This window comes from Poeciliopsis prolifica, unplaced genomic scaffold (assembly GCF_027474105.1).
Source record: "Poeciliopsis prolifica strain line A6 unplaced genomic scaffold, Auburn_PproV2 SCAFFOLD024, whole genome shotgun sequence".
NCBI classification, from domain to species: domain Eukaryota; kingdom Metazoa; phylum Chordata; class Actinopteri; order Cyprinodontiformes; family Poeciliidae; genus Poeciliopsis; species Poeciliopsis prolifica.
In genome coordinates, this window is record NW_026562399.1 from 7162780 (window position 1) to 7179737 (window position 16958).

Sequence of the window (16958 nt, forward strand, 5' to 3'; positions counted from 1 at the left end):
GAGTCCTGTCATGTTGGCGCTGTTCTTGGTGCTGAAACGCGCTTCCAACGCAACCCGGACGTCACGCATAGTAATAATAATAATAATAATAATAATAATAATAATAATAATAATAATAAATGTATGAAGCGCAATTTAGTGAAGACGACCATATGTGATCATAGACCATAAATCAGGCGACCAACAAAACAAACAAACAACAACAACAACAAAAAAACTTTATTTGCAGGAATAAGGAGGCTCAGCAGGTTGCAGGCTGCAGGACTCGGTTCTCCTGTCTGCACGGTGGAGGAGCTGCGACGCGTTTACATCACCAATGTAAATGAGCCTGAGCTCCAACCTCCCTCCCTCACCCACCCCTCCTGTTCCTCCTCCTCCACGGCAAACACACACACACACACACACACACACACACACACACACACACACACACACACACACACACACACACACACACACTCTCTCTCTCTCTCTCTCTCTCTCTTTCTCTCTCTCTCTCCCCCTCGCATTCTGCCTGCCGCGGCAGCCTTTTCAGGGTGACAGAGAGCAGCGCTGGCTCGTCCGCTCTCAGAGTCCCTGTGTGTTTATGTGCGTGAGAGAGAGAGAGAGAGAGAGAGAGAGAGAGAGAGAGAGAGAGAGAGAGAGATGGAGACCTTACATAACAGCAGCTGTGGGAAATACTAAACAGCCCGGCGGACCTTCACATGCCGGACAACAAAGCGGTGGAGCGATCGGAAGGTAAGCAGAGCCTTAATGGTGGAGGGAGAAAGAGAGAGAGAGAGAGAGAGAGAGAGAGAGAGGCTTAAGATGGAAGACCTTGGCTTCTTCAACGACTGATGCGTGCTCTCACTCCCTCGACTGATCCGTCTGTCCTCCTGCGCCATGTGCCATCAAACCTTAATCTAATTCTCTCTCTCATTTTTTTAAATTTATTTGTTCATTTATTTATTTTTTCCTGCATGAGTTGGGCCCGTTTTTATCAGCGAATACAAACAAGAGTTGAGCACAACTTGGACATCCGGACTCGATCGTCGTGCAAACTGTTGCTTCTGATAGGGGCTGTTATTCTGGGGCGCACCGCCGCACCTCCCTGTGCCGCCTCCTCCTCCTCCTCCCCCCTCTCTGGGAGTTGGGAGACCCCGGTTTAGGAAAAGTGGATGTGAAGGACATGACGACGTGTGACGGCCACCAGCCCAACCAGCGGGGGGGCGTCACCTCACCGCTCCCCTCCTCACAGCGTTAGGATGCACCGGTTCTGATCCAGCCTCGGCGCCGCGTCTCCATGTGTGTGTGGGTTTTTTTTTCTTTGTGTGTGTGTGTGTGTGTCGCTCATCGCATTTATATTTATCGCTGTCAGGATGAGAGTTGATCTGCGCGCTGCTATGATAATCCCCCCCCCTCTCATAAGCGTCCGTAATGCCCGCAGCTTTCATCACTGCAGGGGTCCTGATGTTGTGTTTTTTTTATTTTTTATTTTTGTTGTTGCGGGGAACATCACGCATATATTCTTGCAGCCAGGGTAGGAAAGTGACATCTCTCACTGCAGAAACGCATATTTGAAGCCGAATAGTCATGCAGCACAGATTGATTTCATTTTCTTCTTCTTCTTTTCTGTTTCAAGAACAAATGGAGAAATCTAAATCATCTGGATGTTGGCAAATGTGTCGACAACACTGATATACCGGGGTCAGGCGTAGCTCTGTGACCCCTGACGGTGCACTGTGGTGTCGGGTACCAATATTTGTAGCATCCTTTGAAGGGACGCTTCGCTGAAACTGAGCCGAGGTTCTGTTAGAACTACCGTTACCTGCATAGATGACAGTAGATGACAGTAGATGACCGTTCCTGCCCTCAGTCCAGCTGCATCGACTCCATTTAGGATGTCGCGCGACCTTTTGGAAAGAGTCGCTTGCTTGTTTATGTCGATGTGCTCCGAGACCGAAGTGGAGCCCTACCATTTTAAACCAATTCTATAGTCTCAAACATGCCATAAATGTTTATATTAAAAAATATATTTTAGGAGTATTTCATGTTCATGTGAATCTGCCGTGATGCTGACCAGTGCAGACAAGAAACCCCAGAAAGAGCTGCAGCTTTGGAAACCCAGCAGTCGAATCATCGCAGTTTGGCTGCTGCAAATCCCTCTACTTGCTAAGCTTTGTGCTTCTATCATAACATTGACTTCCTGCTCTTACGTGCCTCACTGAAGAGATAGTCGCATCACCTGAAATGTTCAGAATGTCATCCTTCACTTGTGTTTTCCCCATTTTCAGTCTGTCAGCCTAATTTGTGTCTTTCTCCCCATCATTTTCAGGATCTTTCTGGATTCATAAATCACACCTTTTTGTTATTTCAACACATCCATTCTCCCACTGCTGCTGCCTCTGTTGGCAACAACATGGACCAACATAGACACACAAGCGCCAACGCTCTGCAAAATTTTGGAGTCCTCCTCCAGATCTTCTCGGTCAACCATTCAATGGCCTTTAACTGAAGTGGGAGGCAGTGAACTGAGCCGGTATGGCGGTGCCCCTCGGCAAGCTGCACTGCCTCTTGAAGAGAGCGCAGATGCTGCTGCTCTGCCTGGGCATCGCCTACCTGATGGCAGGCAGCATCCTCCTCCTGCAGCGCTCCACCATCCGGGCGGCTCAGCCTAACGCCCCCAGCCTTCCGCCCCTGCTGTCTCTCGTCGCGCCTCCCGCCGCCCTCGGGACGGCCGGCGTGGGCATGAGGGCGCGCTCCAGATGGGCCGCCGTTCAGGCCGTGTCCGGCGGGGGAGTCAAGGCCTCGCGAAGCTGGCCCGGCTCCCGCGGCCTGGGGATCCAACACTTGCACCGCCGCTGGTTCCACAGTCTGCTGCCAGAGAGTCCGGAACAGAAAGTGTCTCAGCACAGGAGCAGCAGACACAAAGGTAAGAGGGAGTTATGCCTGAAAACGACACGTCTCCGTATAAAAACTGTCCTTTACGTATTTTTTTCTGGTGTGTGATTAAATGTCACTGTCTTCTGTCTTCTGGTTCTGGTTCTGCTCTGCATCCCCAGAACCAGAACCAAGAGAGGAGAAGCAGCTTTCAGCATCTATGCACCAAAAATTTGGAACAAACTTCCAGGAAACTGTAAAACAGCAGAAACCCTGACTTCCTTTAAATCTCAACTAAAAACAGACCTGTTTAGAAATGTTTTTAAAACGTAATATGTAACAATATATTGTTTATTCTATGTTGCATGACTTTGTGTTTTTGTGTTTATGAAGTAAAGCACTTTGAAATGCCTTGCTGCTGAAATGTGCTATACAAATAAAATTTGATTGATTGATTGATTGATAGGACAACACAGAGACCCACATGACAAACAACTACTTACACACGCGCACACACATGCAAACTTGAAGCCACGGGCAATTTGAGACACTTAGAGAACGGTTTCGTTTCGTCTCATTCTGGTCACCGGTTCATTTCTCAGGCGCATTCCCGTCTCTTGAAGGCATGAATGAGACCCCGCCCCTCTCTACACACTATGTGTTTAGAGCAAAATGAGTGAAGAGCTGACCCAATTTTGCAACAGAAGCAGACATCAAGCGTTCAACGGGGGGGGGGGGGAAATAACATACTGTCTCCAAAGCGCTTAACTGACTGACCAGCTTCACACGAATGCAGAGGAAAGTGAATGAAGAAAAAAAAAAACTAATCTGGTCAGTTCTAGATCAGAATGTAAATATATTTTGCCAATTCAGTTATTTTCTGATCCTCCTCTGTTCTTAAATCCTGCCCCGTTGTCTGTGTGGCTTTCAGTACCTTTTGTGTGAGTCAAGTCAAGCGCGTTTCTTTCTTTCTTTTTGTTTTTGTTTTTCCGTTTAAAATCACACAGACAGAAAGCGCAGCACGTCTGCTGCCTGGCACGCAGCTGCAGAAGGCCGACGATCCGGGTCGGTGTTTCCGCCGGTGAATTATGTACGACTGAAGGGACACAAACAAGTGTTTTATATATTCGGTAATGTACCTTCTTATCTCAGATAGCCAGGAGCCGAGGAATTATACTCAGTACAATGCTCACAGAGCACTCGCAGCAGATTTCATTCAACATGTATGAAAGAGATGAGCGTGACCCCAGAACAGTCAGAAGAGCCTCATTATAGATTCATGTGACATTTTACGTGTGCTGCCCCAGATCTCGTAGACGACAGAAAGAGCTCAACGGCCCTCTCAGAACCAGAGGAGGAAAAGCCTCGGCGAGCCAAAGCAGTACACAGAAAAAAAAAAAAAAAATGGATTAAAGCAATAGAATCCAAGCATGTGCTCTTTGCTAAGTAGACTTAGAATATTTTGGCATGCTCTTTCAGATTTCCTCCAACCCATTACAGTGCTTATCACTGCTTGTACCATTTTGTTCAACATTGCCTTTCTGTCTCGTTCTTTCAAAGAGGCGCACTTAATCCTTTCTTAAAACGGAAACCGAATGTGATTGCTCGATCGCTCAGCGAGTTAATACTGATGGAAAAATGTCGCAGGCGGGAGTTGTATCAGTTTCAAGAGCGGCTGTCTGGCACAGGCCCGGTTTTGAAAGCATAGACAACAGTAGATGTGGGTGAGTCGATACAAAATGTCGATAATATCGATCCCGAGTCGGTACCAGAATCAAATCAATATTAGTGTGGTGAAATTGATGCTTAAGTTTCAGATTCCCTTTGGAAATATATTTTATAATTGTATTGCAGTTTCTCTAATATTTCTACAAGATGTTTTGATTTGGTTTATTACGGAAAAAATGCAAAACACACTAACTGATTATGATTTTCTATTGTTTATCTCGCTGATATGTAATCAAAGTATTTTTTTTTTTTAAGACATCTAGCAATTTTGTTCAAATTCTGTCCTGGGTTTTAATTAAACAATTCAAAGGGAAAACCACCTGAAGGTTAGAATTCTGATCAAACTTCAATAATAAAAAGTATTGGTATTGGTATTGGTATCGACGATACTGGCCCACTTTACAGCTGGTGTCAGACAAATTTTATTTTGTTATTTAACGTTTATTTTACCAGCATAAACACCCATTTCTTTTCAAGGGAGTCCTCGCTAAGAGGCAGCAACAAATACATCCCATAAAACTTGCAAGCAATCAATATCTGCAGTATCGCACGCCTCTGGTGAGCAGAGGAGGAGATAATGACGGTCTGTGATGCCAGCGGCCCTGTAAGGTTTCAGAAACAACGGACCTTCACATGCCGGACAACGTCTGGAAGCCTCAGTGAGAATGAAACACAGCAAGTACAGTTCATGCACATGAACTGTGGATCAGTGAGTCAGCAAACCTGACAGTCGAGGTGTTGTTTGTTAGCATAACTTTTGTGTGCCCTTTCTCAATACGGCACATGCACTCACATCCATTTTATACGATGAAATGACATCAATCCTCCTCGGTTACCTGCAGTTTCAACAGTCTCTGATCAAAATAAACAACGTTTTGCATATATATCTGTTATGTTCACTGTACCCGCTTTGATCGTTTGCTACGTTCTCAGAGCTAACAGAATAAAGCTTAGTACTGTTAGCCTTAAATAGGGAAGAACCGTTTCTTTTCCCCAATCAGCTCCTTTCATTCTTTAGAAAATTTAGCAGATTAAATAATTGGACCTCGCCTTCATTGCTGGCGAAGAACAAAGCTGCTCTATGTGTTGTTTGGCAGGAGCATCTCCCTCTTTGTCAGGTTATTTGTGCTTAATGGATGAAAATGGTGCAGCTCTGCTCTTGTTTTATATTGAGGGTCTGATTTTCTTTGGCTAGCTTAATTAAAAGAGGGTAAAGTTGCCTATTCATCATGCTGCAGATAGTGTAGCTGCTGTGTAGCTTCATAAGTCCACAATCTCAGCTAATAATTGATGATATATTATAGCTTATATTAAACACATGAAGTAGTGTTTATGCTTTGCTGTTCAACATGTAAAGCTACTCTACGGGATATTTTTGTCACTTCTTTCCACTCATGATAGAAGTCAATTTTTACTTTCTGCCATTACAGCCTTTGCTTTACTTCCACGTTTCTTTTCATACAGCGACAAGCAATGTCTCCACCAAAGCGGGCAACATGGCAACTGCTGCAACATACTGCCATGACGAGCGGCGCAATTCCAGATCACCTAACAAATGGAAGCTGGCTTTGCTCATCTTCATGATTAAACCTTGTACACAATGTTAGCACAATCTCACCTACGGCTCCCTAAAAGGCTGTGGGACATGCTGTAAGGACACGCAGTGAGGTGAATACGTGAGATAAGATTGTTTGGGACAACTCTTATGAGCAGGTGTGAGCAGCGGTTCATAAATCTGTCCCGCTGCATTTGAATCCGCCAGGGTAGATCACGAGAAACCGATTCACAAGTCATTTGCAAACCGACATAAACTTAAAAACTGCAGACCGTCTCCCACATGCTGCAGATTAAATTGTAACTTGTCTCTACCAAGTGAGCTCTGCCCTGAGGCTTGCAGACCCTTTTCTGTTCGACGCGAAATAGCAACATACTGTAGTTTTGCGAAATGATGATTATTATTATTTTTTGGGTTGTTTTGAAGGAGACTAAAACAGTCTGAGCGCTTGAACAATTTAATTCAGTTCAGTTTATTTGTATAGCGCCAAGTCGCAAAAGTGTTGCCTCAGAGGCAGTTTACGAAAAAAAATAATTCTATCATACATATATTCCAGTTGATCCCAGTCATCAAACGGGACAATATTAATTATTCAAAATAGATTAAAATGTTTCTGAGAAAACTTTTTTTTCCCCAAATATTTAATCTTGAAGTCAAAAAGTGTCTGAAAATGTAGTGATTAAAAATCTTATGTACAGTCTAGGTAAAATGGAGGCATTGCTATGTGAACACTGCAGATTTTCCATTAGTTCTCAGTGTTTCAAATGCCAATCAGGCAAAACCACAAGCAAAAACGAAAACCTCCTCCCAGTTTGTTAAATGTTAAGATATGTAGCTTTGGGCTTTGACAGCTAATATTTGACGTTAAGGACGACTCGCTCGATCTAAAACACAAAATGACAAGAATGACTTCCAGTGTTACGTTTGTGTTTGTGTTGCAGCATCAAAGTTGTGTAATTAAGCTTTTCCTCACGTAGTGCTCATAATTCTCAGAGATAATTAGATGCAAAACCAGGAGGTTTATGAGGCACCCAGCCAAGCCTTAGCTGTCACTTAACAGCCCTCATCCACAAATCTTGTTTTCCAAATCTCACATCTTGGGACTCTGGACAAAAGCCCAAATGTTTGAGCTGCATAGATTTTTCAGGCGCTTTAAAACAAAAATCCAGTTGGACCAAGTTGTCCAAAAGCTTGATTTGACTCCATGACAATGACATTTAACCTAAAAGTACTAGCCAAACACTGCCTGTTTTACTTACTCCTGTTCATCATACCTACTAGATGGAATGATGAGAAAGTTTTCTATCTTTTCAACATATTGAGATTAAAAGTCTCTTTTGGGAGAGAACTGTGGCCGAGGTTTTATGGGGATCAGCTTAGAACAGTTCTTTTCAGGTCCTGCGGCAAATTCTCTCTGTGTTTGAGGTCCGGGCTTTGACTGGACCTCTCCAAAGCATTCACCTTGTCGTCTTCAAACAATTTCTGTGCAGCTTTAATTGTAAGTCTCATTAAAGTTTTTCTTTTTTCTGTAATTCCTTTTTCAAAGAAGTCAAATTATGTTGATCATGCATGATTTTTAGAAGCAGTAAAACATTCGTTTTCAAAATGGCATTTTCTAAAAATAAAATGCAAATAAAATAAAAATAAACATATAACGGCTACGAGTTTTAATGCAGCTAAGCGTACACGTGCATCAGTATGATCGCATCTTAGCAAAGCTACCTCAAATTGTTTAGTTCTTGGGTGACATAGCAGCTACTTAACAATCGGCTCCTGTCTCATTCGATTTGATGACCTCTCACAGTTGGCAGAGGCATGTGTCTTTTTCCTCTGTCCTCCCATCATTAGCTCCCTCCATCCAGTCCTGCAGGGGCCGACTCAGCATAGCCATCTGTCTGAGTGTTCAAAAAGGCCGAGCAATGTCAGTCCTCCATGCAGTCATTTCTGTCATGTCCATAAATTCAGGCTGCTTCCTTTCATTAGCCCTGAGCCCGCTACACGTGGGGCTTCTCCCTCACTTTGATTAAAGAACTAGCCTTCCCTTCTGGGCGGCTGACGGGGAGAGGAGGGGGGGTCTCACCTTGGGCAATGCCTCAAAACACTGATTCTGGTAGCTCCTTCCGTTTAATGTCGTCACACAGCGCTTCCTGACGGTCTCCACTGGTACTCTCCAGGGCCCGCAGGCGGCCAGTGATTCAGCTTTGCTCCAGCAGCCCCCCGGCAGGATGGGCTTTAAAGAATGTCGGGCCCTGATTGAATCACTTATTCGATGCGCCGACGGTTGACAGCCAGAGATTTCACGGCCCATAGCTTCCTCCCATCTTGTCTGCAAACCCTGCTGCATGTAGTGCATTTCCACCGCGTTCTAAAGGAGCGCTGTTATGCATTTTCCTGGCATATAGTGACATTTCACAGCACTATCAGCCAACTGTGTTGCGTTCAGTTGTTATAAAAATGCTGTATATATCAAATGTGACTTAAAAGAAATTTGATTTTGTAATTTAACGCCTTGAAATTGGGCCTTTGTCTCTTTCTGAATCTCCGCCTTCAGGAAGTCATCATAACATCGCTTCTCTATTTACCCTTTAACAACGTAGCAACTGAGAAGTAGCAAGTGTTTGCTAATTGCTTCTGGCCAGTCTGAAGGAGTTGAGTGGGGGAGTCGAAGGCAGTGCTTGGTCCATCCAGGTGTTTTCCACAGCTGAATGGTTGCCACAGACGATTAAAGGATTTCTCAGTCATTCATGACAGAATCAAGGCGAAGATCCAAGTATGTTGCTTTGAGAGAATAACATTATAACATGATACAAAGTTGAAAAAAGACAATTTTTATCAAATTTTGCCCTTTAAATCCACCTTCAAGCATTCAGTGACATTCTGGTCTGTACTGGAAGAAAACGTCATCAGGAAGTCTCAGTTCCACTGAAACCTGCAAGCTGTTGTTCTCTGCAAGCTACATCCAGAAATTGTAATTTAAAGCAAAGAACTCACCTGGAGGGTATGTCTCCATGCACTCTACGCAACAGAAACTCAATACAAATCCCTTCAGAATATCAGGTTTGTGAAATAACTTTTAGCACAGAACTTAAAAATATACCAGTTGTAGTCCTAGGGGAAAAATGTAATTGAAGTCTGAAGACAAAAGCAATGCATATGCTGCTCTGGTGACAGGAGCTGATTTTTCTTTTTTCCAAAGAGTGCTTTTATGTGTCAGGCAAGTGGCGGATGATGCAGCAAAGATAACATCAAAGACCAAATTCAGGCGACGTTTTATACGTTGCCTTAATCTTGTCAGCGCATCGTATTAGCCTGACAAAGAACATTATTTGTTGCTTCTTTCTTTCCGCATGGGCAGCCAGGAAAAGTGTGCAGCGTCGAAATAATTAGAATTAAGAATAACTGGAATACTGGGAGGATGATTACCTCTTGTCAGTCATACAAGACACAGATAATGCCAGTATTGGGGCTGACAGTACATGCTGGGCAGTTATTATGATTGAGTGGAAACACAAAGGCTGCTTCGGCCTCGCAGCTCTGCAGTGCAGCTAACTGTGTATTTCAGGGTGTGTGTCAGACATAGGGGCTCGACTCTTAACTCAGGGGTCTAGGATTGAAACATTTTATAGCGCAGTCAACAAACTCTGTTGCCTTCAGTTGGTACAAAAATGTATGTGTAACTCTGGCAAACAAAATAACAAACCACTGAAAGTTATCAGTTTTTCTTATTTTACTTTTTAAATGTTTATGTTTGAGTAAAATGAACATTGTTCTTTTATGCTGTGAACAACCGACATGTCAATGAAATTCCAAGCAAACATTTAGTATTTATTTACAGGAACTGAGAAATGGTCAAAATAAAAAATAGGAGCAATCCTTCCAGACCTAAAATAAAGCAAAGAAAAAACAAGTTAATGTTCATTTAGAAACAACAATACTAATGTTTTTAACTCAGGAAGAATTCAAAAATCAATATTTGCTGGGGTTCAGTGCCGTGGGCTCTTCATTTCTTCCAGAGCTGTATATCAAGACGCCTTGAAATTGGGCCTCTCTTTAAGAAGCTACTGCTCTTTCTGAAACTCCGCCTTCAGCAAGAGCAGAGACCAGAGCCATAGTCACATGCTGTGCTCATGTGATGTGGCAACAAGGCTCCTCATCCAGCCAGTCTGTGTTTTCCTCTTATCTCTTTTATCCTTTTTTTATCTGCTTACATCACGTGCTGCAGCTGATGTAACCAGGGGTGGAATTAGCAGCCGCCACTGGCCAAATGCGGGTAAAAGTATGAAGTAGCGCTACTGTGGCGGGTTGACAAAAAAAGTTCCAGTTTGAACTTCTGCCCAGAGGAGGGCTGACAGTCTGGGATGTAGACCAGCATATACAGTACATGGGGCGGCCCTATGCTGTCATAATTTTTAAAAAAAGTACATGATATACAATTTTTATCGACCGCGACAGGCCATTGGTTGATGTTATTGACGGACAGTGGGCTTATCCAATGAAATTCTCAGTTCTCCTTGGCCCGCCCCTCTCCTCTAAGGTTATAAATGGCGTTATTTCAGCTAACGGCTGCTGCTAACCGGAGTCCGAGCAAACAAAAACTACAATAACAAAAGCTAAAAAAAGCGCATAAGTCAATTCGGAAAAAAATAGTCAAACTAACTGATAAGTTTACCACACAATGTTTGACCGCTGGAGCAGAGAAGGAGTGAAAATGTTCACGAAGTGGCAGGAGGGCAGGTGTGGGTGAGTGGGGAAAGCTAACGCTAAGCTAGCAGGCAGAAACACTGGGACAACACGGAAATAATGACGGCCTTGTAATTAATATTGAACACCTTCTAAGATGTTTTGAGTAAAAATAAGAATTGTGAATGTCTATAGAAAACGTAATAAGTAAGGGATAACAAATAGTTAGAAAACAGCAATTGAAACCATTTAAAAATGTTTAATAAATTACTAGACACATCTTGATACTATCTGGGAGAATGTAGCCTAAATGTTCAACAAAAAAATGGCTGCAATAATTTTAGGGCTGTGTAGTTAAATATGCTGTTAGTCATTACTTCAAATGAACTCATTGCTTTACACCTCTGTTAAGGTGTTCCTGCTTTATTATGTTAAATTAGTCGGCATATTTGTAAGGTAAACTTATTGTCAGTAAATCGGTTTTCAAAGAGTTAAGAGTAAATAGTATATTTTATGTAATTTGCTTGTACAGGTGGGGTTTGTAATCAAAAGAAACAATCAGTGGCTGGTAAAAATATTTCTCTCCCAGCCACTGTGGCTGGTGGAGGAAAAATGTAATTTAACCAGTTTGAGGACCCGACCAGAACCCCTGAGTGTTCTTACCCTGAGAAATGATGAGATTTGGTAATGTAAAAACAGGCTTTAATGCCAAAAATGATCTAATGTTACAAGTCATACATGTATGGAAGAGATACAGTTACAGTCACCTTATGGATGCAACCAAGGGAGGCAAAGATTGCAGCGCGAGTTTAGCTAAAGGGCAGCTTAATCAGGTTCAGTTTGTTAACGAATGACTGGCGGCAGTCACACATAAACATGGTTAATGGATATGGGTGGCGCACAGAGACAAACATGGATGAACTCCAACACAGCCATCCATCCTTGAATGATTGGGTTGCCAATGGATCAAGTCCAGGATACCGCTCTCTCTGAAAACATTCTGGAAGATTCTGATGTGCATCAAGGTAACAGTGAATATTACATTGGTGGTGGAAGACTTGAGCTGAAGCTCTGAACAAGAGCAAAGAGATCATTTTAAAATGAGAAATAATGTAACTATTATTGCTTCAAATAGAAACTCAGTACTGGTTCATCTGGGTTTACACACATTATATTTAGGTTCTATTTACTCAGCATGCCCATATTAAGCTTGTTAAATTGCACTGGCTCTGTGTCAGTTTGCTCTAGTAGAGTCTCAGTAATGAGCAAACTAAACAATTTTCCGTGTTTCTAAACTTCTGCATTATTAGTTTCCAGCAACAGCCCTGAAAATGCACAGAAGCCATCATGTACATGATTGCTCATGAAAATATGTTTAACTTTAAAGCGACGTTGCCTTATTTTAGCAAGCTAGTGGAAAAAAACATACACATCATTTAAGTAAAGGTTTTGAGCTCATGGTACAGCACATTTGATCTAAAGATAAATCCTGTAATGAGTGAAAGCAGAGGAGAGATGCTTCCTAATCAATGCTCCTTCAGTCCATGTCTCCCTTCAGTCACACACACGCTTAAAATACACTGAAATCCTCAGGTGTGTGTGTGTTATTTCAGCTCCTCGCTAAGCAACACATGCAGCAAGAGAGTACCACTAACCCATTTATTGAGCAACCTGCTGCCTTTGGCTTTTGATCAGCAGGGGGCATTGCTGAGCAGTCAAAGCATTGAGAGTTAAACCACTTTCCAACACAGCTGGAAAAAAGAAATGAAAAGGTGAAGTCTCACTCGTTTTCACCATTAAGTCTTCTCAGGTTCTCATCCGTCTTCCGTTAAATGGAATAAGATTACCCTCAAATGAAAAGACATAAACATGAACTGAATGCTGACTCCGGTTGACTTCACAGTTACCAGAGGCTACAGAGAGAGATGGTGGACCAATTGGAGCAGGAAAAAAAAAATCACCATATCTTGAATGTGAGCAAAGCAAAGGAAGAAGAGAGCGATACAAAGAGGAGCAGCAAAAACAAATGGGTCTCTAGCTACAACTGATGATGTCATGCAGGATGTGCTCCTGTGAAATATCATCTCTGCTCTTAGCATGTCATGGCAGTCACAAAGCTGTCATGACATCTTTGTGGCCTCTGCAAGAGTCAGAGGTGTCTTCAGATTCGTTGTAAGACTGACTGCTAGTGGAGATCCTTCTTTCCACAGCATCAACATCCACCGAGTCTTTGAACACACTTGGATTTGAAAGTAATTTTTTTAAATTAAAGTAAATATGATGGATTATAATTGAATTATATATAGAAAAGTTTTGAATGCATTTCTAATCATTTTATCCTGTGTTTACAGTGCTGATAATTTCTGTATTAACATTTTACACTTTTCATGTAACTGAGCTGAAATAATTGCTTGTGTCATCAACCGTCATTTGGATTCACGGGTCAGCTCTGCGGTCATTTTATGGTTTGAGAACCAGAACATCTGGGAACAAATCTACAAATTACTTTAGCTTATTTCAACTCAACTCAGTTCAGCTCTGCCAGTTGTTGCAGGAGCATTTCTGTACTTCATAGCGGCTATTAGATTCCATCGCATGTTGAATTCAGGCTTTAGTTGTGAGGATGTGCAGAGAACCAGATAAAAATGAAGTAAAAAAAACAAGAACAAAAAAAACAATATACTCTGACTTATAGTCAGAGTATATTCCTTCTGATTATAATAGACTGACTGAGCTTTGTTTGCTTTTATTTTTGACCCACGCAGGAACCTACATGGGCTGCTTCCTGCATAACGCCAGCGATCGAGCCCTGGGCGGAACCATGCTTTATGACTTGCGCAAAATGACCAGCTCCCTGTGTCAGGACACCTGCTCGGAAAGGTAATCCCTGTGAAGGGGCCCACAGAGGGCCCGTTGTGTGAGGAAAGCTTTAAGATCCCTGTCTCCACCATGAATGGCCCCTGTGTCTCCAGCCAGGTGTCTGGGGGAATTAAAATAAAGAAAAAAACGAGAGGGGTTCGGGATGTTGGGCCGGTGGCTCGGTCTGTTACTGTGGGAAGCCTGATGAGCCGAACGCTGCGGTTAGAGAGAACATATTGGTCTTGAGAAGTGGATTTTCTGAAGCTATGCTACTTTGAAAATGAGCCGCGGGAAAAAGGGTTTAGCGCGCTTGGCGCCTCATGACCTAACAAACCTGGAGCCACCTTCAAGGGTAAAGTCGAGGAATGACCTTTCTGAATTAGCATTATTTTTCTAAATCACAGCAAAAAGCAGGAAAGCGGACTATAGAGCAGGGCATTCTGGGTAAATACAACCAAAACAAAAACAAGAGTCTGGCGCTTTTGGGAGAAGTGGCTTATGACATTTGACCAAAGACACAAGAGCCGCTAACAGCCGCCGCCATTTTTGTTTGCATTTGAAAAAGGAAGCTGCGCTCGGTGTCTTCTTCAGAGGGTTTTGTGTCGTTTACTTCAGTGGCTCTGGGTGCAGCGCCACCACATGTGAGGAGGCGAGCAGGTTATTTCTGAGGCCCTGGTTGTAAACTGCACCAGCTGAACAAATGTAATCAGTCTTACCCGATTATCAGGTGTCAAAACTCCCTTAAAATCGGTGGTCACGTTCCTGGCCAACCAACCCGGAGTTCGCGAAGGGAGCGGTCAGGCTGTCTGTACCTGAGCGGGCCAATTAGAGAGATGAACTAAAGTAAAAAGAAAAATGGCAAGGCAATTTATGAGGAAGCTTTAAAGAAAGCAGATGAAAAGGTCAGTTTTCATGAGGGCTGTGCTTTCACAAAGAGGAAGGACAAAAGTAGACCAAGTAGACCAAGGAGGATGAGTCACGGGCCGCAGATCAGAGGTGACTGCAGCTCATGCAGAAGAGGACATTACGCAGTCAGACGAGAACATGAGCAGAAACACAGATGACCATCTCAGGGGACATGATATATTTATCACAGGGACGTCTGAATTAAATGATAAGTGTGAAATCTTACCTAATGTTCTCCTGCGGGATGACTTAGCCTGAGGGGAAAAGTCTGAGATTCTGAAATGCCTTCGGCTAGGGAAATAACTGTGCTTCCATGTCTGTGTGTGTGGTTAGTGGATACCAGTTTGCAGGCCTGGAATACGGTGCTGAATGTCACTGTGGGAACCGGATCAGCAGCCCGCAGGCTCCGGAGGAGGACTGCAGTTTGGTGTGCCGGGGCGAGAGGGGGTCTCCCTGTGGCGGCGTGGGCCGACTCTCCATTTACAAGGTGGAGGAGCAGCTGCCAGGTCACAGAAAATGTGAGTCAGCTCCCCTCAGGGAGCACAGCGCTCTGCTCTTAAGATGGTTGAGAGGAGCAATGACAGGACCAGCTCCATTCTGAAGCTATTGGAAGGGATGCAAGCTGCTGACATGAAAACAAACGTAGCACATCTGGTCTGAGAAATTCTGTTGGCTAGAAATTCCTCAGACATGCACAGGACAAAATTTGGTTTTATTGCTTTATTTATGTCTATTGAGTCTTATTTACATACTGCAATCCTCATATTTCAAATGGCTTAGTTTAAAATATATATTTTTCATGCATGTTTGAGAAATGATTTCCTCCTGAGCCCATAATTCACACAAACCAGAACTGAATCTGCAAACCTTTTCTGATTTGGCCATATTTTTTTCTGTTGTTCTACTCCGTGATTACCAATTTCCAGTTCTTCAGCAGTTCTTGCATTTGAAGGAGCATCAAACCCACAGTATCACAGGTTCTCCACCATGCTCCATAGTGGGCCTGAGCAGACAGTTCCAGTCCTAGTAGAAGATGCTAAAATAGATGAGTAGATCCTGGAACTAAACTTTTAAACATTTAAATTTACCAGTTGTCACACCACCAGTGATGCTGTTATGTATTCTTTTAAGCAACATGTTACATTTTTCATCACTAAGTAAATGTACCTACATTAATTGTTGGATGTTTGTTTTTATTTCTCGGTGTGACATTATGCTGCTGCTGCAGTAAAGGAGGACTTTATTTTACGGCTTTCTGACATCTTTACCAGTGGGGCCAAGAAATTGATCTGTGTGTGTGTGTTTTTTTTAATGTGTGTGTTTTTGATGCAGAGCTGGCACCATGATACAGGGTTTTGACGTCATGATGATTTTGTTTGTCGGGATTAAATCTGATTTAATTTCCCTGAGTTATGTCACTGTTGCACAGGCAGCCAAGCATAAAGACCGATAATCTGACCTGGCATTTAAACACGTGTTAAAAAGTCTTAGAGTGTGGAGGCTTAACTCACTATATGCCGTCATCTGCATAAGTAAATGTACCTATTTATAATTAGCAATTTTATAACGTCAGCCACAGTTTGAAGGCAGGAAATGTAACAAAAGGGAAATATCTTAAAAAACAAGTGATGATTCCAGCTACTGTGAGCCGATAAGGACGGTCAAAAGCTGTCTGCATGAGCCAAGTGCAGAAGAGCCGGGACGCTCAAAACATACCTGCCTTCTGCAGCTCAAAATCATAATCTTTGAAAACGTATACATTTTGAATCAGTTTCTCTTAACATCCCAGCCTACGCTGAGGCTGAAAATGCCTGCATTTTTTTTATTTTTTACCACGGCGGATGGGTGACAGGACCCTCCATCAGTGCTCTGACCGTCATTATATGTGTCTGATGCACACCTGGGAGAGCCACGCTCCAGAAAGCTCTCCGTATTAGTGAGACGGCCGTCTGGGAGCTGTCATCTCAGCTGCGGCTACAAATGCAGAAAGCATCAAGCTGCTGCCGTCTCTTTCTGAGCCACGTTTGCAAGCGCAGTCATTGTAAATGCAGACTGCTGTTTCACGGCGACGTTCAAGAAACGCCGACAACCTGAAAGTGAGACATCTGTGTGTGTGTGTGGCGCAACCTGAGGACAAGATCAGAAATAGTCAGAGGTTCAAGTTTTTGAACCGACATTCTCTTTATCCAACTATATTTGAACTAGAAACCAGACCAAATAAAACTAAAAAATTCGCAAGATTTTGTTTTTTCTTTTGTTTTTTTATTTCTGCAGAGCATCCATCCTGCCACCATCTTTGAGGAGCTAGCCTGTTCACCACAGCATGATGCTGCTGCCACCATTTTTCATGGTAGAGACGATTTGCTCAGGA

General features: G+C 43.1%; 1 protein-coding gene across 10 annotated transcripts in view; it reads left to right on the forward strand.

Moving 5' to 3' along the window:
- The first annotated feature begins 424 nt into the window (after positions 1–424).
- The window catches only part of wscd1b (WSC domain containing 1b), a 29108-nt gene continuing 12574 nt past the window's right edge, over positions 425–16958 (forward strand). For 4 of the 10 annotated variants that reach the window (XM_055046482.1, XM_055046486.1, XM_055046488.1 and 1 more), the window contains exons 1-4: positions 434–738; positions 2315–2911; positions 13588–13702; positions 14921–15105. In XM_055046482.1, coding sequence (XP_054902457.1) covers positions 2521–2911; positions 13588–13702; positions 14921–15105 — 691 coding nt within the window. In that variant the 5' untranslated portion in view covers positions 434–738; positions 2315–2520. The other 6 variants (XM_055046484.1, XM_055046489.1, XM_055046485.1 and 3 more) reach the window with 6 other exon arrangements.